This window comes from Oncorhynchus mykiss, chromosome 8, assembly GCF_013265735.2.
Source record: "Oncorhynchus mykiss isolate Arlee chromosome 8, USDA_OmykA_1.1, whole genome shotgun sequence".
NCBI lineage: Eukaryota > Metazoa > Chordata > Actinopteri > Salmoniformes > Salmonidae > Oncorhynchus > Oncorhynchus mykiss.
Window position 1 is genome coordinate 55,600,300 of NC_048572.1, and position 24,732 is coordinate 55,625,031.

Below are 24,732 nucleotides of genomic sequence, written 5' to 3' on the forward strand. Positions count from 1 at the left end.
AAAATGTTTTCACTTTGTCATTATGGAGTATTGTGTGTAGATGGGTGAGAGAGAAAAAATATATTCAGGCTGTAACACAACAAAGTGTGGAATAAGTCAATGGGTATGAATGAGTATGAATACTTTCTGAATGCACTGTATTTTACTCACTGTCAACGCCAGGAATGAGCATCAGGGACTGGTAGTTTCCATACATTTCCAACTCTGATTGGCTAACGTCAATTAAGTCGCTTTCCATTTTTTCCTCTGGAATCTTCAACACCTGTTATGATTCTCATGTCTGCAGCCGATCACCTCTGAATTCTGCAGGGGGGTTTGACCCTTCCAATGCAGACAACGGGCTGGCAGCACATGATCATGTGTGTGTTACAAGCAGCTGTAGTGGTACACACACACACACAAATACACACTCACACACTCTCTTTACACATCCCCCCCCTGTGATATTAATGCTTGCTCAATGTCACATTCCAACAGGAAAGAGGCCCCTCACTCTCACACATAAGTACACACACATTTGTTTTACTATCCTTGTTGGGACCGAACAGTTGATTCCCATTCAAAATCCTATTTTCCCTAACCCTAAATCTAAACTTTAACCCCTAACCCGATGTTACGTTCGTCGTTGGAAGGAGTAGACCAAGGTGCAGCGTGGTAGGCATACATCTTTCTTTTATTGATGACACCGAGAAAAACAAAGAAGAAAAAAAACGAAACGCACATTTCTGTAGGGCTGGAAAGCAACAGTACAAAAACAAGATCCCACAAACTAAGGTGGAAAAAAGGCTGCCTAAGTTTGATCCCCAATCAGAGACAACGATAGACAGCTGCCTCTGATTGGGAACCATACCCGACCAAAAAAGAAATAGAAAACATAGATTGCCACCCTAGTCACACCCTGACCTAACCAAATAGAGAATTAAAAGGATATCTACGGTCAGGGTGTGACACCCTAATTTAACCCTAACATAACCCTAACATTTCCTTGTGGGGACCGGCAAATTGGCCGAATTTTCTTTGTTTTACTATCCTTGTAAGGACTTCTGGTCCTCACAAGGATAGTAAAACCAAAAACACGCACACACATGAATGTACTTGAGTATGCCACCATACAAACATCATCTGGCTTAATGTGTTTTTTAAAATGTATTTATTAAGAGATACAGAACGTATCACTATAATAATTTCTATTGGTGAGCTCTTCAAGTAAATCATATAAACAGTGTTTAAGCCTGTAGCCTCCAGGCCTGAGGGGTATCCTAAGAAGCAAGCTAGATCTACTCATGGTTTTCTAAAGCTAACCAGCTTCCGTTACCTTCCCATTCCAGCTCAGGCTTCATCTGTACTATGACAGTGGATATTGCTCGTCCGCCTGCCGCTAATTTTTTTTAAACCTTTATTTAACTAGGCAAGTCAGCTGACTCTAGTGACTCCCCATCCCGGGTCCGGGAGCGTAATCATCGACTGACACTAATTAGCATAACTCAACGGACATAAATATTACTAGAAAATATTCCTATTCATGAAAATCACAAGTGATATATATACTGAGACACAGCTTAGCCTTTTGTTAATCGCCCTGTCATCTCAGATTTTCAAAATATGCTTTAAAGCCAAAGCTAGACAAGCATTTGTGTAAGTTTATCGATAGCCTAGCATAGCATTTTGTCCAGCTAGCAGCAGGTAACTTGGTCACGGAAATCAGAAAAGTAATCAAATTAAATTGTTTACCTTTGATGAGCTTCGGATGTTTTCACTCACGAGACTCCCAGTTAGATAGCCAATGTTAATTTTTTCCAAAAATATTATTTTTGTAGGCGAAATAGCTCCGTTTGTTCTTCATGTTTGGCTGAGAAATCGACCGGAAATTACGGTCACGAAAACGCCAAAAAATATTCAAAATTAGCTCCATAATATCGACAGAAACATGGCAAACGTTATTTATAATCAATCTTCGAGGTGTTTTTCAAATATCTATTCGATAATATATCCACCAGGACAATTGGTTTTTCAGTAGGACCGATTGGAAAAATGGCTACCTCTGTATTTTACGCGAGAATCACTCTGAGAGCCATCAGGTGACCACTTACACAATGTATTCTTCAACATAAATGCGTAAAACTACGTCACAATGCTGTAGACACCTTGGGGAATACGTAGAAAAAGTAATCTGGTTGATAGCCAATTCACTGCTCAATAGGGACGCATTGGAACGCAGCGCTTTCAAAACATGAGGCACTTCCGGATTGGATTTTTCTCAGGCTTTCGCCTGCAATATCAGTTCTGTTATACTCAGACAATATTTTTACAGTTTTGGAAACTTTAGAGTGTTTTCTATCCTAAGCTGTCAATTATATGCATATTCTAGCATCTTGTCCTGACAAAATATCCCGTTTACTATGGGAACGTTATTTTTCCAAAAATGAAAATACTGCCGCCTAGTCACAAAAGGTTATTAAGAACAAATTCTTATTCTACAATGACGGCCTTCCCCGGCCAAACCTGGACGACGCTGGGGCAATTGTGCGCCACCCTATGGGACTCCCAATCACGGCCAGATGTGATACCACCTGGATTCAAACCAGGGACTGTAGTGACATCTCTTGCACTGAGATGCAGTGCCTTAGACCGCTGTGTCACTCTAGCAGGCTAACTGCGCGTGCATGTCACAGGTGGCTAGTCGATCACCGAACTCTTCATTGAGACAATGCTTAAACATCAATGCATTGGCAAGTCATTTTCATTTGTGCCGAAATCTAAATTGAATTAAAGTTAACTTGCAAATTCAGCAGGTTACGGTGTGAAATAGACTTTTAGAAGTGCAATCTTTATTTTATTACCTTGGTTATCAATGCACAAGCACCTTTTTTCCCCACTCCTATCGATAAAATATTTGCATTGTATCATACAAATTAATAAAATGTTGTCTTCCTCAAAAGAAGTGGATGATGATGTAATCTTTGTGGGAGGGAGGGAATATGATTGAAGTTGTCCTCAACTCGTGGCTCAGACACTTCAATCAGGATAAATGTAGTTAGCCCTGAGTTAGCCTGCTTCGGAGCAGGTTAGTTCTGAAAGACTCGTTGACACAGAAATGTACCTGACTAAAAGGTGAGCCACTTTCATTGGTACCAATCATCCCAAGTTGAACTCAGAGTTGACCAACGTTACCTCGCTAACTCCTCAAACATTTGTAGTATAGGGCTCTGACAAACAAAATGGGTCCACAAACTGGGTCCACACTCAAAAAGATGACACATAAAGCTTACTTCCGTAAGGCTCTGGTCTGGCCTGAGGATATTCACAAAGCCTCTCAGTAGAAGTTAATTATTATCTGAGAGGCAAAACTGATCCTAGACCAGACCTGGTATTGTGTGTGGAGACAGAGCCCACTCATTCTTGTCAAAATTAAGATAATGTCAGATCAATCAGGGACTGTATAATCCTCTTACCCCCTGTAAGCATCTCCAACCTGGTTATTTACAGCACGCCCAGCTGTCAATGTGTGTGTAGGGAATGAATAGTTGATGATGTCTGTTAGGCCCCAGCTTCTATCAGAGGCAACATCTCATCTCTCTCAGAGTGGCTGGGCCATTATGTTACAGATGAGGCTTTATACACAGCGAAACAAACAGAGCAATTACAAGTCAACTGAAAAACACAGCTGGTAGGAGAGCAGCACTAATGTCATTTCACTAAGTTGGTGCATATTCAAACATAAAATAATTACAGAGCATACTGTGCAAGACATATGCCTTGGTAGGCATATCAAATACACTGTTTCAAATAATATAGGCTACCCCAAAATCAAATGTATAATATAAAGTAGAAGCAGAAATATGGTTATATTAATACATATAATGTGTATGAAAGACAGGAGAGGATTTTCAATGTCATGTTAAAATGATGTCAGTCCCAAGAGGGTGTGCATCTTCCTGAAACACTGTAGAGACCTTCACGGGTCCTGTTCCAAAACGGGAATATCCCACTGGGGAATTTGACATGCCTAGTTAAATAATGGTAAAATAAAAAAATCCAGACCCAATATGCATCAATTATTTTTTTCAATATATATATAGAGACCCGTTCTGAACGCACAGATGATAACTAGACCCGTTCCGTATACACCTAGTCAGATCCTGACCCAGTCCGATCCGAGTGAGGGAAGCAGGAGAAAAAATACACGTAAGCTACTTTATTAACCGGAGCTGATAATGCGTGAGGAGAGGAGGTAGAGGTGATGCTCTAGCAGGGGCCATACTGTGTGCGTCAGCTACTGTGAGTGTAAGCGAGTGACATGGGGAACGTGGAGGAGGGATAGAGAGAAACGAGAGACCGCAACCAACCAAGCCGACTCGCATTATAGTAGACAAATATCTGCCATAGCTAGGTTATTTATCATCCAATATGATGACGTAGTACCTGTCTTGACTGCATCAAACCGGGAGAAGCTAGTTAAGCTAGCTAACTTTAGCTAGCTAGGCTAACTGAGGCTGCGGTGCGTGCACGTTCTCATAGTTACAAATAACTCCATTCGGAATATAAAGTATCAGCCTACATGTTGGCTCTTGGTCGGTGTAGCCTATCCTTCTCCTTTAACTTTGAATTATATTGATTAAATACTGTAACGTTATCGCCTAACTTTTTCCACACACGGTTGGCTCTATGACTGTAGCCTAGTGCCGCTTTGATGACTTATAATTGGCCAACAACAACAAGCTACACACTCTCGTGAAAAGCAAAGAACAGCAGCATAAATTATACACACTGTCTCTCTCTACTGCAGCAGTCGGGTTGAATTTTTTTTTTTTACACATAACGAGACCCGTGACAATCATATCAGATCCGACAAAGACCCGTGACATTATTTACAATTCTGGATCCGGACCTGCTCGGGTCTGCTGTGTACACACACAGTCTCTGTCCCTGTTATGTGCGTCTTAAGGGATTTTGCCTAGAAAAGGAGGGAATTCTATCCTGTCGGGTGGGCTCTCAAACCCCCTAGTGGGGCCTTGGGTTGCTTTTTCGTTAAAGTCTCTTGCAGACTTTTCTCTGTTGAAATGACAGAAGATGCAGCCAAGCAGACATCATTAACTTGCATGGTCTAAGTATGTGAGGAGACAGAAAGGACATAGCGAGTCCTTTCAGTCCAAGTCCAAGCATCACATTCATTGGTAAAACACCTCAGTATTACATGGGAAGACACAGTAACTTTGCTAATGGTTACTAATGGGAATATAGAGTAAACTACTGATATACTGTGTATGTAGTGGCCCGAGACTACTTGAACTCTATGCGGAGTTGGCACTTTTTCGGCACTCCATTTTCCATCTCATATAATGTCGTATCGTATCTCGTATAATATGGCATAATGTACTGTAACCAAGGCAGAGTACCTCTCTAGTATCATACTAAACTGCACCATTTGACTGTTATCATGTTACCTACACTACATTGTAGTTTGACTCTTTAATTGTTCAATTATCACGTGAGAAATGTCAACTCCCTTACATTTAGACATGTCAACTCCGTTACATCTGTAATCATACCAATCTAAATGTGTGTTTTTATATAACTATTTTGACCAATCAGCAGCACCGTCATTATAACAGGCATGACACATGTAACTTACAGCTGTTTATGTATTTACATAAACAGCCTTGGACATGTGACAGTGACATAAGGCGATTACAAATGCATGTGGTAATAGGCGTTCGAATCACCATTTCATACATGTTCACCGTCATTCCATGGATCTTTATTGAGTCCGTTTTCTAAGTATGGTGTAACATCAGTCGCAATGCATAAAGTCATTCGACAAGTACCAAGCTACATTTCGAATGGGCTCTTGCTGTACAGAAACCGTGGTCTGCTGAGCTCTCTCTCTCTGCATAGGAGGCTTACATTTCCATCCTGGTGTCTATTTCATGTACTGATTAACAGAGGAGGGGGGTGATGAGGGGGAGTAGTGGTGGGGGGGCTGTCATATGCCATGTGGCCAGGGGGTAGCAGAGGACGGGCCCGCCGTCTGTGGATTTCGGAGAGGGAGTGTGTACGTGTGTGTGTTATGTACCTGTGTGTGTGTGTGTGCTTGCGTAAGTGTGTGTGAGTGTGCGTTATGTAGATGCCTTTGTGTGTTGTGTAGAGGGCGGGGGGGTCTGATGGTGGACTGTGCCAGTTGTTGCAGGATTAAAGAGGATTATCTTGGGATGGGTCCTGGAGGACACAGTGTATTGATGCTGATCTATAGAGCTACTGAACAGAACTGTATGTTTCTCCAAGGCTTCACGCGTCTGTTGGGGCTACTGTGCCGTCAATGATATTTTTCTCTAAGAAACCGGCTGCTATGTCTGACCCCAATTGAACTCGCACAACAAAAACAAGCTGATAAACATCTCTATATTGAGACGTTATGTTGTAATACAAGAAGTTACTGTATGACATAGTAATATAGTGACTATCATCTATATGGTATACTGGCTAGTCTATTGAATTCCCCAATCATCCTACAAGAGGCTACAACATTATGAAGTTTACATAAAGAGTGAAGCCAACCTCGAGCCCCTCTCGATCTGTGGAGCTGCACTATACTGAAGCACTAGGATTGGCCCAGACTGGGGCAGAAAAAAATGACAATTAGATAAGGGAACTGATTCAGAATCACAAGCCTGCCAGTGTATAGAACAGTCGCCACAGAGCATAGTGCCTGGCCCTGACTCTATTTCTGTCCAGACTATTTCTGAGTTCCCTGTTCAGAAAGAAAGAAAGAAAGAAAGGAAGAAAAAGAGAGAGAGCAAAGGAGAGAGAGGGGCAACAAATGACAATAAAATGAAAAAATGAAGAACAGAATGGTGTATGTAGGATTGAGGATGATGGTTATAGCATCCAAACACAATGAGTCAGGTGGAGGAGTGTAGCCCACAGCAGCAAGCGCATTGGAAACCATAGAGCATGGTAGGAACCAGGCAATGATGACAAGACAGACAGAGACCTGAGGCTGTTCCTATAGGATGGATCTAGGTCAGACAGACAGCAGAGGGTCCTGGGTAATTAAACTAGATACTAACACACATAAGACATAGTTGGGCGGACGGAGGGAATGAAACACAGACACACACAACTACAGCGTTCTCACACAACTACAGCGTTCTCACACGCACACGCAGCCACATGCACAAACACACACAGATTCGACAAGTACCAAGCTACATACTGATAGCTGATAAGAAACAGGTGTGTTGTTGAATGCCAAGCAAGAGAGGGAGAAAGAGAGCGAGAGAGAGAAGGACTGAAGGTGCCACCTGATCTCCCCACTCTCTTCCCTCTCTTTATCTCCTAACCCCTTTCCAAACACAGCAGCACAGAGGGCCTCTCAGCACCCAGGACCCAAAACACCATGGGTCTTGTACTACCCATTAAGGGACATCATCAAATAATTGTCAATGAAACATTAGCCCCATGTTGGACCGTTGGATCCCTCTGTGTCTGTGGAGAGATGGAGGGAGGAAGAGGGAGAAACAAAGAGAGAGAGAGAGGTATTGAGAAGGGAGAGCTACGGCTCCTCTCCCGGCAGGTCTTAGTTCCCTGGAGGAGAGGCAGAAGTGGATACTACATTTTTTGAGCACCGCTCAAATAGCACTGAAGGAATCAACATCAGTTCATGTGGCTTCACCCCAGACAGACAGCCTAACTTGGTCTACTGAAGATGTTTTTAAGTCTCTCTCTTCTATATCCGTCTGTCCATCTGTCCATCTATATGTTTGCTCATCTGCTGTCTGTCTGGCTCTCTCTGTCTGTCACCAGTCTGTCCGTCTTGTCTGTCTGTGAAGCCCCATATGAACTGAGGCTGATTTATTCAGTGATATAAGGAAGTCTCAACACTGAAATCACGCTGCCATCCCAGTTCTATATAGTTTTGGGGCAATTAAGGGGGCGTAAGTAGGAAGGATGTGTGCTAGTGTTATATATTTATAAATAGTGAACAAAGTATAACTGGGGGACTTTTTTTTTTAGATTTCCGAGGAATCTGAACGACTTATTCATATCCTCTTCTTACTATGCTGCTGCTGAGTATAATTCAGTGACATCTGTTTCAAAACCTGCGTCTAACTGTTTTACCACAACATCATTTCCCTGTGATTTTCAAAATGACACATGTAACAACCTTTTTATCAGGGATGGGAAACTTGTAGGCCTGCGGACAAAAACAAAATGATATATACAGTACCAGTCAAAAGTTTGGACACACCTACTCGTTACATTGTAGGATAATAGTAAGGATATCAAAACTATGAAATAACACATACTGTATGGAATCATGTAGTAACCAAAAATATATTTTACATTTTAGATTCTTCAAAGTTGTCAACCTTTGCCTTGATGACAGCTTTGCACACTCTTGGCATTCTCTCAACAAGTTTCATGAGGAATGCTTTTCCAACAGTCTTGAAGGAGTTCCCACATATGCTGAGCATTTGTTGGATGCCTTTCTTTCACTCTGCGGTCCAACTCATCCCAAACCATATCAATTGGGTTGAGGTCAGTTAATTGTGGAGTCCAGGTCATCTGATGCAGAACTCCATCAATCTCCTTCTTGGTCAAATAGCCCTTACACAGCCTGGATGTGTGTTCTGGGTCATTGTCCTGTTGATAGTCCAACTAAGCGCAAAGCAGATGGGATGGCGTATCGCTGCAGAATGCTGTGGTAGCCATGCTGGTTAAGTGTGCCTTAAATTCTAAATAAATCACTGACAGCAAAGCACCATCACACCTCCTCCTCCATGCTTAACGGTGGGAACCACACATGTGGAGATCATCCGTTCACCTACTCTGCGTCTCACAAAGACACAGTGGTTGGAACCAAACATCTCTAATTTGGACTCATCAGTCCAAAGAACAGATTTCCACCGGTCTAATATCCATTGTTCGTCTTCTTTGGCCCAAGCAAGTCTCTTCTTATTATTGGTGTCCTTTAGTAGTGTTTTTTGTTGTTGCAGCAATTCGACCATAGAGGTCTGATTCACACAGTCTCCTCTGAACAGTTGATGTTGAGATGTGTCTGTGACTTGAACTCTGTGAAGCATTTATTTGGGCTGCAATCTAAGGTGCAGTTAACTCTAATGAACTTATCCTCTGCAGCAGAGGTAACTCTGGGTCTTCTTTTCCTGTGGCGGTCCTCATGAGAGCCAGTTTCTTCATAGCACTTGATGGTTTTTGCAACTGCAAGTTCTTGACATTTTCCGGATTGACTGACCTTCATGTCTTACAGTCATGATGAACTGTCATATCTCTTTTCTTATTTGAGCTGTTCTTGCCATAATATGGACTTTGTATTTTACCAAATATGGCTATTTTCTGTATACCACCCCTACCTTGTCACAACAGAACTAATTGGCTAAAACGCATTAAGAAGGAAAGAAATTCCACAAATTAACTTTTAACAAGGCACACCTGTTAATTGAAATGCATTCCAGGTGACTACATCATGAAGCTGGTTGAGAGAATGCCAAGAGAGTGCAAAGCTGTCATCAAGGCAAAGGGTGGCTACGTTGAAGAATCTCAAATATATTTTTAGCACTTTTTTTGTTAACTACATGATTCCATGTGTTATTTCATAGTTTTTATGTCTTTCTACAATGTAGAAAATAGTAAAAAAAATAAAGAAAACCGTGGTCTCAACTTACCGTTGAGAGTTAGAATAATATAATATACAAGGTGCAATTTTGAGATTTGGTTGTGTATCAGCAGTCACTCAATTAGCCCATGTCGGCATTTTTTTTTTTTTAGATTGGTAAATTAGTCTAGCAGCCAGCTATCTAAACTTGTAGTGAGCAAGTTTGAATTACCGATCTAGGTGGGGCCCATTGATCATCAGTTATCGTATAAAAAACAGCAAACATTTGCCTCCACCTTATGGCAAATTGTGTAGAATTGTAGGAAATTAGCTGTAAACCTGCACATTCTTCTATCCGTCCAATGGCAAAATTAGTAGAATTGCATGAAATAAGTTATAAAATTGCAAAATTCTCTTCACTGTCACGAGGGGGGCCGCTAAAATGTTTTGCTCGCAAGGTGGAGGGCGTATATGGATGTGGGTACACAGACCCAGGAGCCACTGCGGCCCCTCATGAGTTCCACTTTTGTTGTGGCCCGCACCCCCATTAAAGTTGCCCATCCGTGCTTTTTTTTTAAACAAACCTGGTCAGCACTGAGAAGGATGTCAATGGTGTAATAAATAACTCATGAAGGGAGATTTTAATCACTGGCCACTTTAATAAATGGAACACTAGTCATTTTAATAGTGTGTATATATTTTGCATTAGTCATCTCATATGTATATACTGTATTCTATTCTAGTGTATCTTAGTCTATGCCGCTCTGACTTTGCTCGTTCATATAGTTACTGTATATATTCTTAATTCCGTTCCTTTACTTAGATGTGTGTGCGTTGTGTGTATTGTTGTGAAATTGTTAGATATTACTTGTTACATATTACTGCACTGTTGGAGCTAGAAACACAAGCATTTCGCTACACCCGCAATAACATCTACTACACACATGTATGTGACCAATACATTTTGATTTGATTTGAGAGGATATGTCTATTACAAATTCTACTACTCAGGTTCAGAGTTGCGGATTTACCTGATAGTTCTAGTTCTGCTGTTACAACCCCAACAGTATTGTCATATTTTGGCCGAAAGAAAATAAGAGTTGCTGTTAATAGTGAAGTTATCCTCAGATAGCCTGGCATAAGAAAACATGATAGTTGACATGCAGCTTAAATACACCTTCAAGTCGTTTGAAATGCATGAATGGTGCTATTAAATGCATATTTTCAGTAATCGTATAGCCTCAAACCATTCTCTTGCATTCTCTGAGCGGCTCAGTCAGTGGACGAGAGTATTAGTAGCCTTGTGTTGTTAAAAGGGCTGATCCCAAGTCAGCCTTCCTGATCACCATTGGCAGTAAAAACCCTAATGACTTGGCCACATGAATTCTCATTCTCTTTGACTGCTTGCTGCAAGAAGAGATCAGTACACTCACAGTCGTGAATAGAGCCAACATGGCTGCTTCCTACTCAACTAAGATGTTTTCTTCCATTGTATTGGGGGGTAGCAGGTAGGGCTCCCGAGTGGTGCAGCGGTCTAAGACACTGCATCTCAGTGCTAGAGGTGTCACTACAGACCCTGGTTCAATCCTGGGCTGTATCACAACCGGCTGTGATTGGGAGTCCCATAGCGCAATTGGCCCAGCATCGGCCGGATTAGGGTATGTCGTGGTAGGCCATCATTGTAAAATAATAATTTGTTGTTAACTTCCTTGTTTAGTTAAATAAAGGTTGAATAAAAAATAAAAAGGTAGCCTAGCAGTTAAAGCGTTGGCCCAGCAACCGAAAGGCCAGAAGGTGATAAAAAACCTGTCGATGTGCCCTTGAGCAAGGCACCTAACAAATTGCTCCAGGTTCGCCGTTGATAATGCCTAAGCCTGGCCGTGACCCCTCTCTCTGAGGGTGTCTCAGGGAGAGTTGAGGATACGCAAAAAAAACACATTTCCAATTCAGACGTGTCAAATACACACTTGTACATGTGTGAAAGAGGACAAAGATAAGCACCCACAAAATGATGATTATATGTGCTCCTAGTTGTCTAATCAATTAAATCAATCAATATACGTTTTGGTTTTTATTAGTAAAGTCGTTTTCTAAGTTAACTTTCAATGTCCCACAGGAGCTGCTGATTGTCTTTCACGTTTTCATTTTGGTTGGACTATCCAGGTAGACCCAGTGGACCTTTTCCTCTTCACGGATACACACATCCCACTGAGCACAGACATCCTTTCAACGTTTTGATTGTCATTTTATTGAGTTGTCAACTAGTGGAAATTCAACGTGAAATCAACAAGACTTTGAACCATGTCATTGGATTTACTGTAGGTTCAAAGTTGGGTGGGGGGAAAAAAATGACAAAACCCAGAAGTTACTTGACATTGATGACTTTTTGCAAATCCAATCAGCTTCCCACATCTATCCAACATCATCGCATTGATTTATTTTGTTGAAAGGACGTGGAAACAACATTGATTCAACCAGTTTGTGCCCAGTGGGAGAAGAGCAGGAGTCTGACCAATGCAAAGTTCAAATAAAGCAAAGTCCACTGTTGCAGAGGAGACAAAACCGGGATGAACCCATAAAGGCAAACTTGCCTAACACTGATTTGTTCACGAGAGAGAGAGAGAGAGAGAGAGAGAGAGAGAGCGAGAGAGACTGCATGCAGAATTCTGCAAAAATATTGTCAGTGTACAACGTAAAACACCAAATAATGCATGCAGAGCAGAACTAGGCTGATACCCTCTAATTATCAAAATCCAGAAGAGCCGTTAAATTCTATAACCACCTAAAAGGAAGTGATTCCCAAACCTTTAATAACAAAGCCGTCACCTACAGAGAGATGAACCTGGAGAAGAGTCCCCTAAGAAAGCTGGTCCTCGGGCTATACTCACAAACAAACAGGCCCCACAGAGCCCCAACACAGCAACACAATTAGACCCAACCAAATCTTGAGAAAACTAAAAAGACACATTGGAAAGAATTAACAAAACAATCTGAGCAAACTAGAATGCTATTTGGCCCTAAACAGAGAGTACACAGTGGCAGAATACCTGACCACTGTGACTGACCCAGGAAAGCTTTGACTATATACAGACTCAGTGAGCATAGCCTTGCTATTGAGAAAGGTTGCCGTAGGCAGACCTGGCTCTCAAGAGAAGACAGGCTATGTGCACACTACCCACAAAATTAGGTGGAAACTGAGCTACACTTCCTAACCTCCTGCCAAATGTATGACCAGATTAGAGACACATATTTCCCTCAGATTACACAGACCCACAAAGAATTAGAAAACAAATCCAATTTTGATAAACTCCCATTACTGTAGGGTGAAATACCACAGTGGGCAATCACGGCAGCAAGATTTGTGACCTGTTGCCACAAGAAAAGGGCAACCAGTGAAGAACATACACTACACCATTGTAAATTCCCATTTCCCTTTTGTACTTTTACTATTTTCATATTGTTACAACACAGTATTTAGACATAATATAAATTTTGAAATGTCTCTATTATTTTGGAACTTGTGAGTGTAATATTTACTGTTTATTGTTTATTTCACTTTTGTTTATCCATTTCACTTGCTTTGGCAATGTAAACATATGTTTCCCATGTCAATAAAGCCCCTTGAATTGAGAGAGAGAGAGAGCGAGAGAGAGAGAGAGAACCAGTGAAGTAAAAGGAGGCCTTCTGTAGCAATATGAGCATGTGATTGCACATACATAAAATGCATGAGGAAATAATGTATTGGGAGACTTTCAGAATAATTCATGCATACTATAATAGAAGGCTGTCGTTTAATGTATGCATGTATTCATGTTTGTTCTGATAATTATCCCCAAATGTAAATGGCTACACTCTTCGTGGTTTTATTTGAATGTGTGGTTTTCCTTGAATGAATTATTGATTGCCAATAGGTGGTGTTATAGTAGTGTAACCATGACCTGTACTTTCAGAACTCTAAAATCGAAATATGCATAAGGCAACGATATAAAGTCGGCTGTATCATGCGAGGACATGCAATAGGATAGAATATTGAATAGAAAATGATACGTATTTACAATAGAAAGACAGACGAGGTCTTTAGGACCACATGGCTTCTTATTTCATTGCTTGTGGTGTGGGCACTTCGTGGTTATTTGATAGAAGGTATTATGATGATTCAATCAGAACAATGTCAGCCAATTAAGTGTGGTCAACTAAAGAGAAGTGTGCAGTGAAAAAAGTCAGACTCTCTCACGGTGGTCTTGTTTTAACTTTCCTCTAGAACAGCGACGAGGTGGGTGAATGTATCATTCTGTCGCATGGATAAGCACTTCTTTGCCAAGCCAGACCCATAAATAAGACCCATCAAACAGTTTAACAAGAAGCGCGTTAAAATAGCCATAAATTACATAAGCGCAATGAAAGTGCCAAACCCTGACCAAGACTAAGATAAGTTATCACCTGACTTGTTGTGCATTGACACTGCCTTCTTGTCAATAGACCTATACATTAGGCGCGGGACGAGTGTTAACTACATAGATAAATAACATTGCCACGCATGATTTATTGCCAGCGGGTGTAAAGTCCACTGTGCAAAAATAATTCCGTTTATCAAACGACACGCGATTGCCCAAACAACCCAGATAACTAACTGCAAGTGCAGCCTATGCGGGATTTAGCCTACCGCTCGTGTCCGAAGACTTTAAAGAGTGAGGAAAAGCGTACTTACTTAGATGTAGACACGATTCATTATTATCCATAACTGTATGGGAGTTATTATTTTCGTCCGTTTTTTCTCTCAACGATGGATGTTCTTGTTTAGCCGTCAGAGCAGCATCTCTGTGAACGCCGTTCCCGGCTTGAATTATTCTCTTCTCAGTTGCCTGGTTGGACTACCACACAGAGGGGCCAAGTGGAGTGGGTGGCTGAAAAAATGGGATTCTCCAAAATGATAACGTTATTTGCTTAATCTGCCGACACAGATACACCATGCAAAGCCATCGCCCACCAAATACAGCGACAGATGTTGATAGTTCGCGCAGCCTGTCAATGCATTTTATTATGAGAGAGGATAAAAGCTCAAATTGAAGATTTATAAATCCAACTGTTTAAACGAGTGCAAATCCTGTATGACATTTTAATTGCAGATATGGGTTAAAACATCTTTAAAAAATGTACTGTTTGTCTTATCACCAATATTAAGAAAATTACATGGCAATAGTTTGTGCTTTAAAATAATGGCATTGCGTTAGAATTGAATGAGAATCCCATTGATTCAATGTGAGATCCATGATTTATCAAATGTGGTTTCTCTTTAAACCTATTTGGTTACTTGTAGTCTAGGCCTACATTTAAAAATAGGCTTTCCACTTAAAATCTGCTGTTAGGCTACATTTTGGCATTCCAAATGAGGACGATATGTATTCAAATGTTTCTTCTTGCACAGCTAAATATTTAAATCAGAGAATGTCAATATGTAGGTTAATATGCTAATATGTCATTGAGGAATTAAAGTGAACATTCTTCAAATTCCAAAGGGATGTGGCTATAGTAATACTACGTTTGACCACTGATGGAAGGTCTGAAGACCCCCTTGGACCCCCCCACCCAAGATCTTTCGAAAGAGTGAGGAGGGGTCATTTAAGGGTGTGGTGCTCCCACTGCCCTGGGAGGTTATTAAGAAGTCACCAACATTCACAATCTTGAACTCTCGTGGGGGTGACAGGGACACTCCGCAAGCACCGTGGCTGGCCACTCCGTCAGTCGCCGCTCTGCTCCCTGGCTGGGAAAGCCTCCCCCAGCTCCCCCTTCTTGGAAACCGACCCATAAAAGAACACAGGAGGATGCTAACAAAGATGAATAGCTTTTCTTCCAACTCATTCCACACTAATCGGGCGTCTTTTCATTTGTGTGTGTCCCCCCCCCCCCCCCCCCCCCGTTAGATCATGTAAATTCATGAAAGTCGAAGAAGGGGACTAAAAATACTATTTATCAACCTTGCTTTTATCCCACTAATGGAGCCACATGGTCTAGGACATTGTCCCCTGTTACTCAGTGTCATTGCACAGCACGGTTTTAAGTGGCAGAAGACTATTCTATTTTGAATCACGTTTACCATCAGATAAACTATAGGATTATTTATGGTTCAAAATCGAAACAGGAGGGGACATTGTGAATAACAATCAATAAACAAAGTTGGTTGTTGTGGGTGTACTGTATGTGTCTGCGTGCATGTGGGCACGTGTGTGTGTTTCCCGAATCATGAAAAATAACACATAGGCCTGACTGTGTGCATTTCAATCTCAGAAATAAAAAACCTCAACATAATCAAATAATGTGACTTAAATCATTGCAGAAGTGGTTTAAACAGGAGCAAGCATTGATGCTTGTCCACAACAATAGGCTGTGTGAAAGCCATTGAAAAGCACGGACGCAACAGACCCCACCCTCAACACCATATAGCATCACCTAAGATGAAGCATTAACCCAACAGAGAGCTGAGAAGGACAAGTGACCACCACAGCCCTCCCTTTCCCTCATATAGCCCAGTGAAGCAAGCTCACTCGATAGTGTCCTCATTGGGTAAAGTGCACATTGAATAGTTGTAGCAGGAGAGGATGATTGTACATGATGATTCAAAAAAATTGATTCCATTACTGCATTTTGCATCTGCCCACGATATGTGCAGAATAACTTTATTTCCTCTATTGTCAGTGTTACAAAGGTATCGGTCTGGTCTGTTACACAACATGAGCATTATAACCACCACAGTTAACTAGTGGAGGGAGGGGGATTTAAATAAATATGAGGTTATGAGATAGGGATGTGCGTTTGTGTGTGTGTGTTTGTATCTTCATAAATATGGATTTGAGTGTGTGATTGAGTGTGTGTGTGTGTGTTTGAATGTGGATATGACTGTATGTGCATGTGTGTGTTCGACTGTCTGTGTGTGAATGTGTCTTAAAGCGTGACCTGTGCATCTGCGTGTGTGTGTTTGTCTGTGTGTTTGTCTGTGTGAACGGTCGGTTTGGTTGGCTGGGTCTTCTCCATCTGCCGTGAACTCATTATCGGAGTCTCATCATGCCTCTATGAGCTCCCTCCCCCTCTTCCATCATCAACCCCCCACACTGCTGCTGAGTGGATCCCTGCCGCACAGCACACATGGACTGGGAACAGACAGCACAGGCGTGTAGAACATCATCAATCTCATACATCATCAATCTCCGGGCACAAAAGATGAAACGTGCAACCCAACTTTCCATTGTGAGCCCTTTCTTTGGCATCAGCTAAGTTTCCATGCGTCCAGTCGAGTTAAATAGACACAAACAAAAAACAACCCATGTCAGTGACATTTTCAGGATAGGAGGGTGTATCATGAGATCTATAGCTAGACAGTACAGTGTTTTGAATATGTTGCTATAAGCTTGATGAGGCTAACGGACAGTTGGGGATTCCATTTCAGGTTTGGTTTCTCATCAGCGTTTGAAAAGATGGCCGTCATTTATCAAGGAACTCTTTGTCCTTCTTTGACGGGACCTTTGCTCTCCTCTGAAGTCTTGTAAAAGGGGCCACTTCTTCATTAATTTGCTGTATCTGCCCCTCTGTGTTTGGCCAAATCAATAAAAACTTCAAGAAATACAGAAATACTACCCTTCAGGGATTGGTGAGTCAACATATTGAATCAACATGGCCAGATGAAGACACTTTGGTATTTCAAGGTGAAAGTGGACATTCAAGTCTGTGGAAATTCAAAGTTGCAACCAGCTTGTGTCATTCTAAGATCTTGACTTGATTAAGATGAGCAAGAATTGTACTTACTTATCTCTAATATTGTATTTTTGTTAGGCACCAAACTGTTTTTTAACAAACAGACAAAAAAGGAGACCTTGCAGTTACTTTGAGACACCGTCTTAACGTTAGTTTTACTGGAGAAAGCCCTGGGCTGACCAACAGGAAAGACAGCTAGAGTAGCATTACCTCATGACTGGTGTCTCGTTTCAGCGCTCCAATGACGCACAGGAAGTCCGTCATAAATCTTATTCAACAGATCTGTCAGCCGGGCTCATGGGACCTGACCCATGACACGCTGATCAACACATGAGCGTCCACCATGGGCCCAACGCTCAACCCTGAGGAACCCCAACAAAGCTGGAATTGTTTTCCAGTCCCCAGGTCATCCAACAACGTATCCAAATGGATTGTAAACTAGAGCCGGGCATCAAAATGTTAGTCCAATTCATCACATTAGAAAACCAGAGGACTTTCTGAGGTAAAAATTTCAGGGAGAGTGGACATCATTAGCAATCAGCTAATCCAAATGGGAACTTATGGAGGTTGTGGGGCCTATTGGTTTATAGGCTCCTTGCATCCAAATGAGCATTGCTTCAACAACAAAAACCTTGAGCAATAACTCAGAGGCAGCGAGACAAAAGGGGAATATTGTGAAAGCCAGCTGAGCAGTTAACCAGATGGATAGCATGCTCTGGTCATTTAATCAGCAGAACAACCGTTGGAGAGATCCCATGCAGTTAAGTAGGGGAACGACCGAGAGGACAAAATGTGTCCGCCCGGTCCATGTTCAGGCTTCCATAGTCTCTTTCAACAGCTGCTGTGACTTACGAAGTGAGCCTATGAGTCTGGTACATGAGGCCAACAACAGCCTGTCCCAATTCGCTTCCTTTTTCTTACCCATTGGCCTACCAACCCCTCAATGTTCCCTGGTCCGAAGGGTCTGATATAGGCAGTGTATTGGCGAAACTTCCACCATATAGCTTCCACCTTTACATATCTGCAAACATTCAAGGGTTAGGACTAAGAGGAAGGACTAGGGTGGCTCACGAAAACTCCTACAGTTCCAGCAAACAGACCAAACAAAGAGTACCTCTGGGAACAATCGGGAGACAAACAACAGGAAATCACCTGGCCCTTCCCTTGAGAACTCCACCTGAAGCACAGCACAGTGGCCAAACAGTGGGCTAAAATAGTCATCTTCAAGAGGACATTTGACAGGAAACAACAGAGCAAAATCAATAGGGCCTGAAGAATGCCAGAAAAGGGAACCGGGGGGCACACCATCAACTAACAGAGGAAGAGAGTACCCGCCCGCTGCCAAATTGGAGGAACACTCAAGCCTCTTCCTTTATAAACAAGATAGTGGCCAGAATAATTATTTTCAAAAGTACAATGCCAATGAAAACCTGTGACAACAATAGGTCAGAATGTAGCAGTGGATAATAAAAGGAGAGCAAGGGATATCCTGGCATTTTGGAGGAAAAAGCAAATAAGTGCCATGTGCCAACTGTACCTTAAATACTGTATATCACAATTAATTAGGGTCAGGGTTATTCCTGACCATGCTCAATCTACACATAATGGTATAGCAGTTACAGAAGAAGATTGAAACATTTACCACAATAGTCGTTTGTAGCCTCCTTTTCATTTCAATGGAATTTCATATTCACATGCCATCTCAAATATTTTGGCATCTACAAGAGCAACACTCTAGGAACCTACACTATGTCTGTGCCATATATTTTCTGTGATGATATATAGTAAGGAGACCATGAGTAACGAGGTACTTTTCATGTATGTAGGACTTTGCTATTCAAGAGTGGTCGTCAGCCCACATGCAGCGTTCTTTAAAAAGTGTTATGTCTCAGTCTTTTCCTATAACATTGAACCATGAAAACCTTCTTTATTTCCACCCCCTCCAACGACCAACCCACTGGACACAGATGTCAATTCAACGTCTATTCCACGTTGGTTCAACGTAATGTCATTGAAATGACGTGGAAACAATGTCAATTCAACCAGTGGGTGCCCAGTGGGAAGGCCATTCATCTCCAGAAGGCCTCTGAAACATGAGTGGCTCCTATGGCGACTCCTCCAAGTCCTAATCCATTTTCTACAGGTGTTAGCTCAAAGGGAACACGGTCTGTCTCCACATTGTATTAACCTGTTAATCCCCAGGTTCTAGAGGGTTAACATAGGTAATTACAGTAAATCAGACCAGACCACGCAAGGATGCGTTGATGTGGTCCAGTCCTAACTGACCTAAGATTAACCACAATCACTATTTGAAATGATGGTTAATGTCTCCCAAACAAAAGATATACACCAATTAGACACCAATGAACTGAAAATGTCACAATAATCCCATCCCATTGCATCGTATATGCGTGCAAAGAATACCGGATCAGCGGTCTGGCTTAGTGCCACGGTTGTAAAAGAGGCGGCTGGATCAGGGATTCGCCGAGACCAACTCAGGTTAAGACGGAGCTGTCCTGAAGGAGCCAATCAGATTAGGGCCCGGAGACACCTGCTTCGCCGTGTCAAGGTATAGAGGGAGACAGAAGGGGATGAACAGAAGTGGAAAGCCGCCCAGCAGGGATTAGAAGAACCCACGGTGCAGGGGGGCCACGTTTGGTCTGGAATCGGCTGTGTCGACTTTTACACCCAAAGCCCAGCACAGCTGTGACCTGTTTATGTGCAATGTAAGAGTCAATGGAGTTGGTCACGCAAAAAAAGCACACCATGTTTTACTGGAAGTCTAGCTCCCTGCCAGTGCCGCCTGATTGATGACCGGTCAAAGATTTTAGCTAGGACAGATCTTATTTGCGTATCAGTGTACCATTCAGCTACTTTAACCCAATAGAAAATGTATGTCAAAAATACCATCTCCTTTAGAGGATGCTCTTGACCAAATGGCCATACATGGCAAAGATTTTTCATAAGTTAATGTTGGCCTACTCTGTATACAAATCCATATAACTATCCATTTACATGTATGTATATCACTCTGATTGTGTTCACATTATGTTGCAAGTCATTCATCCAGCTTATCAGTTTACTGACTACACCATCAAGTTTCACTGTTACTGCAGCTTGGTGTATGGATGAGTGTTTTGGTTCAAATGCATGTCAGATTTGTCAAACGTGTGATGTCTATGATGGTTTGATCAGAGCCGCTCTGCAAGCCCGAGTCCACATCAAGGCTGCAGAGGCCCTTGGAGAGTGACTCACACTTGCTCAAATGCCATCGTGTCAGCTTTCACATCACATTTAAGAAGGTCCAACCTCAAGCAAAAGGGCAGTATCACTTCTAGCAAATAACACTCCATTTTTAGATACTTGTGGGAAAAAGGGAAGTGGGAAAGAAATATGAAAGTGCATCGTCATATTTTACTGTCAGAATCACAGCGTCTCCTGCGACCAAATCAAGATGAAATGTCCAAACTGGACACTGAAGGCCTACTTTTCAGCAAGGGCAATAAATTGAGGATAGCCTAACCCTGTCGTCACGCCCACTAGGAACAGCTTTCTGTACTATTTATAATGTATGTCAAGGGGCTTATTGGAGACGCTCGCTGAAATTGGAGAGCAGGCATGGACTGTCATCAAAAGATAAGATTTGATCAATAACAAACTAGCTGTTGTTGAGTTCAGAGTAAAGTATATAGAGTAAAGTATACAATAGCACATGCAGTCTACTTTGTAAACAAGTGACTATTTTATATCGACAGTTTGATGAATATCCTGCTGAATCATAATTTTCACAACAAACAACAAACACTTCAAATTGTTGATGCATGTGTTGTGAATCCATACCATCTATGTTGAGTGGACCAAATGGTTATAAATGAATATTCTCTTTGACAGTTATCAAGATATTCTGTAGAGCACCGCATCCATTTAATATGTATATTTGCTGCCACCTATTGAAACAAATTTTTAAAAACATCTTACATGGGGGGGGGGTCAAATTTTAAGACTATGTACAATAAAAATATTTGCATTGAATTTTGAATTAAACATAATTTTTTTAGGCAAGTTCACATAAATTGCAAATCTCATATTTGCAGCATCTCCCAAGACCAAAATGTATTGTATTGTCATACCACCAAAACAGTAGCCTACATAAAATCCCTGCATTACGCGGAAAATAAAAAGGAACCTCCTGCAGCCCAAATTCCTCGTGTAACATAAAAATATTTGCAGCGTGAAATAGTTTCCAATCGTTCTGATTGTGACGTTATGTTGTAAATTTCCTCACCGCGTGAAAATGTTCCCAGTTCAATAATTGCACGCGCGTCTCTTTACGTGAATGGCTGAGCTCCTCCCGCTCTCCCTTTCCCTTGACATAGCTAGCATAATTAGGCAGGGTTGAGGTCCATTTGAATTGACCACACCCTACAGGAAGCAGCAAGGAAGTAGAATTGAATTCAAAGCCATTCAAACTAATTCAACTGAGACATGAAACATGAAAGTCTCATCCATTAGATAAATGTTTTATCAAAAGGATCTGCCACATATTAATGCAAAGAGAATACACAGACCATTTCTCAAATATTATTTTGATTCACTCTGCCATGTTGAACAGTATTTTTCATTGTGACAAGATGCTAGTTTGTTCCCTTTCATATGGCAGTGTTTGATCTAATGCATTATGGAAAATGTATTTTTTTCTGATATTTAAAAAAAGATGAATTAATAGACAACAATATTTCCAGTCCACTATAATTATTTAGAATGTAAATTGTATAGTGTAGAATAAATAAGTCATTGGAATTTCTTTGAATTCTACTTCCTTTAATTATACTTCCTGCTTCCTATGGGTTGTGGGTGTGGCAAATTAAATTCAAATTCAAGAATTGAACTAGAGTTAAAGAGCAATTCACAACCAATGATGTACACAACCGCTGAAAGTTTGGGGTCACTTAGAAATGTTTTTGAAAGAAAAGCACATTTTTTTTACCATTAAAATAACATTAAATTGATCATAATTACAGTGAAGACATTGTTAATGTTGTAAATGACTATTGTTGCTGAAAATGGCTGATTTTTAATGGAATATCTACATAGGTGTGCAGAGGCTCATTATCAGCAACCATCACTCATGCGTTCCAATGGCACATTGTGTTAGCTAATCCAAGTTTATAATTTTAAAAGGCTAATTAATCATTAGAAAACCATTTTGCAATTATGTTAGCATAGCTGAAAAGTGTTCTTCTGATTAAAGAAGCAATAAAACTGGCATTCATTAGACTAGGTGAGTATCTGGAGCGTCAGCATTTGTGGGTTCGATTACAGGCTCAAAATGGCCAGAAACAAAGAAATGTATTCTGAAACTTGTCAGTCTATTCTTGTTCTGAGAAATGAAGGCTATTCAATGCGAGAAATTGCCAAGAAATGGAAGAGCTCGTACAGAGCTGTGTAATACTTCCTTCACAGAACAGCAGAAACGGTCTCTAACCAGAAGAGAAAGACGAGTGAGTGGCCCCGGTGCACAACTGAGCAAGAGAACTGGTGTTTTGCGGGTAGTATTTAATCAAGCTGCAATCTGAGGACTTGTCAGGCATCTGTTTCTCAAACTAGACACTCTAATGTACTTCTCCTCTTGCTCAGTTGTGCACTGGGTCAATACACTCCTGATAAACTTGGATTAGCTAACACAACGTGCCATTGGAACACAGGAGTGATGGTTGCTGATAATGGGTCTCTGCACGCCTATGTAGATATTCCACAAAAAAAATGGTTGTTTCATTTACAACATTAACTATGTCTACACCGTATTTCTGATCAATGAGATGTGCTTTTCTTTCAAAAACAAGGACATTTCTAAGTGACCACAAACTTTTGAACGGTAGTGTATGTAGAGTTGAAGTCGGAAGTTTACATACACTTAGGTTGGAGTAATTAAAACTCATTTTTCAAACACTCCACAAATTTCTTGTTAACAAACTATAGTTTTGGCAAGTCGGTTAGGACATCTACTTTGTGCATGACACAAGTAATTTTTCCAACAATTGTTTACAGACAGATTATTTCACTTATAATTCACTGTATTACAATTCCAGTGGGTCAGAAGTTTAAATAGACTAAGTTGACTGTGCCTTTAAACAGCTTGGAAAATTCGAGAAAAGTATGCCATGACTTTAGAAGATTCTAATTGACATCATTTGAGGCAATTGGAGGTGTACCCGAAGATGTATTTCAAGGCCTACCTTCAAACTCAGTGCATTTTTGCTTGACATCATGGGAAAATCAAAAGAAATCAGCCAATACCTCAGAAAAAAATTATAGACCTCCACAAGTCTGGTTCCTCCTTGGCAGCAATTTCCAAACGCCTGAAGGTACCACGTTAATTTGTGCAAACAATAATACGCAAGTGTAAACACCATGGGAACACGCAGCCGTCATACCGCTCAGGAAGGAGACGCGTTCTGTCTCCTAGAGATGAATGTACTTTGGTGCAAAAAGTGCAAATAAATCCAAGAACAACAGCAAGGGACCTTGTGAAGATGCTGGAGGAAGCAGGTACAAAAGTATCTATATCCACAGTTAAACTAGTCCTATATCGACATAACCTGAAAGGCCGCTCAGCAAGGAAGTAGCCACTGCTCCAAAACCGCCATAACAAAAGCCAGACTACGGTTTGCAACTGCACATGGGGACAAAGATCGTACTTTTTGGAGAAATGTCCTCTGATCTGATGAAACACAAATAGAACTGTTTGGCCATAATGACCATTGTTATGTTTGGAGGAAAAACGGGGAGGCTTGCAAGCTGAAGAACATCATCCCAACCGTCAAGCACAGGGGTGGCAGCATCATGTTGTGGGGGTGCTTTGCTGCAGGAGGGACTGGTGCAATTCACACAATAGATGGCATCATGAGGTAGGAAAATTGTGAATATATTGAAGCAACATCTCAAGACATCAGTCAGGAAGTTAAAGCTTGGTCACAAATGGGTCTTCCAAATGGGCAATGACCCCAAGCATAATTCTAAAGTTGTGGCAAAATGGCTTAAGGACAACAAAGTCAAGATATTGGAGTGGCCATCACAAAGCCATGACCTCAATCCTATAGAAAATGTGTTGGCAGAACTGAAAAAGCGTGTGCGAGCAAGGAGGCCTACAAACCTGACTCAGTTACACCAGCTCTGTCAGGAGGAATGGGCCAAAATTCACCCAACTTATTGTGGGAAGCTTGTGGGAGGCTACCCGAAACATTTGACCCAAGTGAAACAATTTAAAGGCAATGCTACCAAATACTAATTGAGTATATGTAAACTTCTGACCCACTGGGAATGTGATGAAAGAAATAAAAGCTGAAATAAATAGTTCTCTCTACTATTATTCT

General features: G+C 41.3%; 1 protein-coding gene across 2 annotated transcripts in view; it reads right to left on the minus strand.

The window, feature by feature from the left end:
* The window catches only part of LOC110530170 (retinoic acid receptor RXR-gamma-A), a 47,092-nt gene extending 32,457 nt beyond the window's left edge, over window positions 1-14,635 (minus strand). For both annotated transcript variants that reach the window (XM_021613030.2, XM_021613029.2), the window contains exon 1: window positions 14,322-14,635. Coding sequence is in view for 1 of the 2 variants with exons in the window: in XM_021613029.2 (XP_021468704.2) it covers window positions 14,322-14,352 (31 nt within the window). In the remaining variant the exon portion in view is untranslated. The remainder of the gene's footprint in view (window positions 1-14,321) is intronic.
* Between the last annotated feature and the right edge of the window lie 10,097 nt (window positions 14,636-24,732).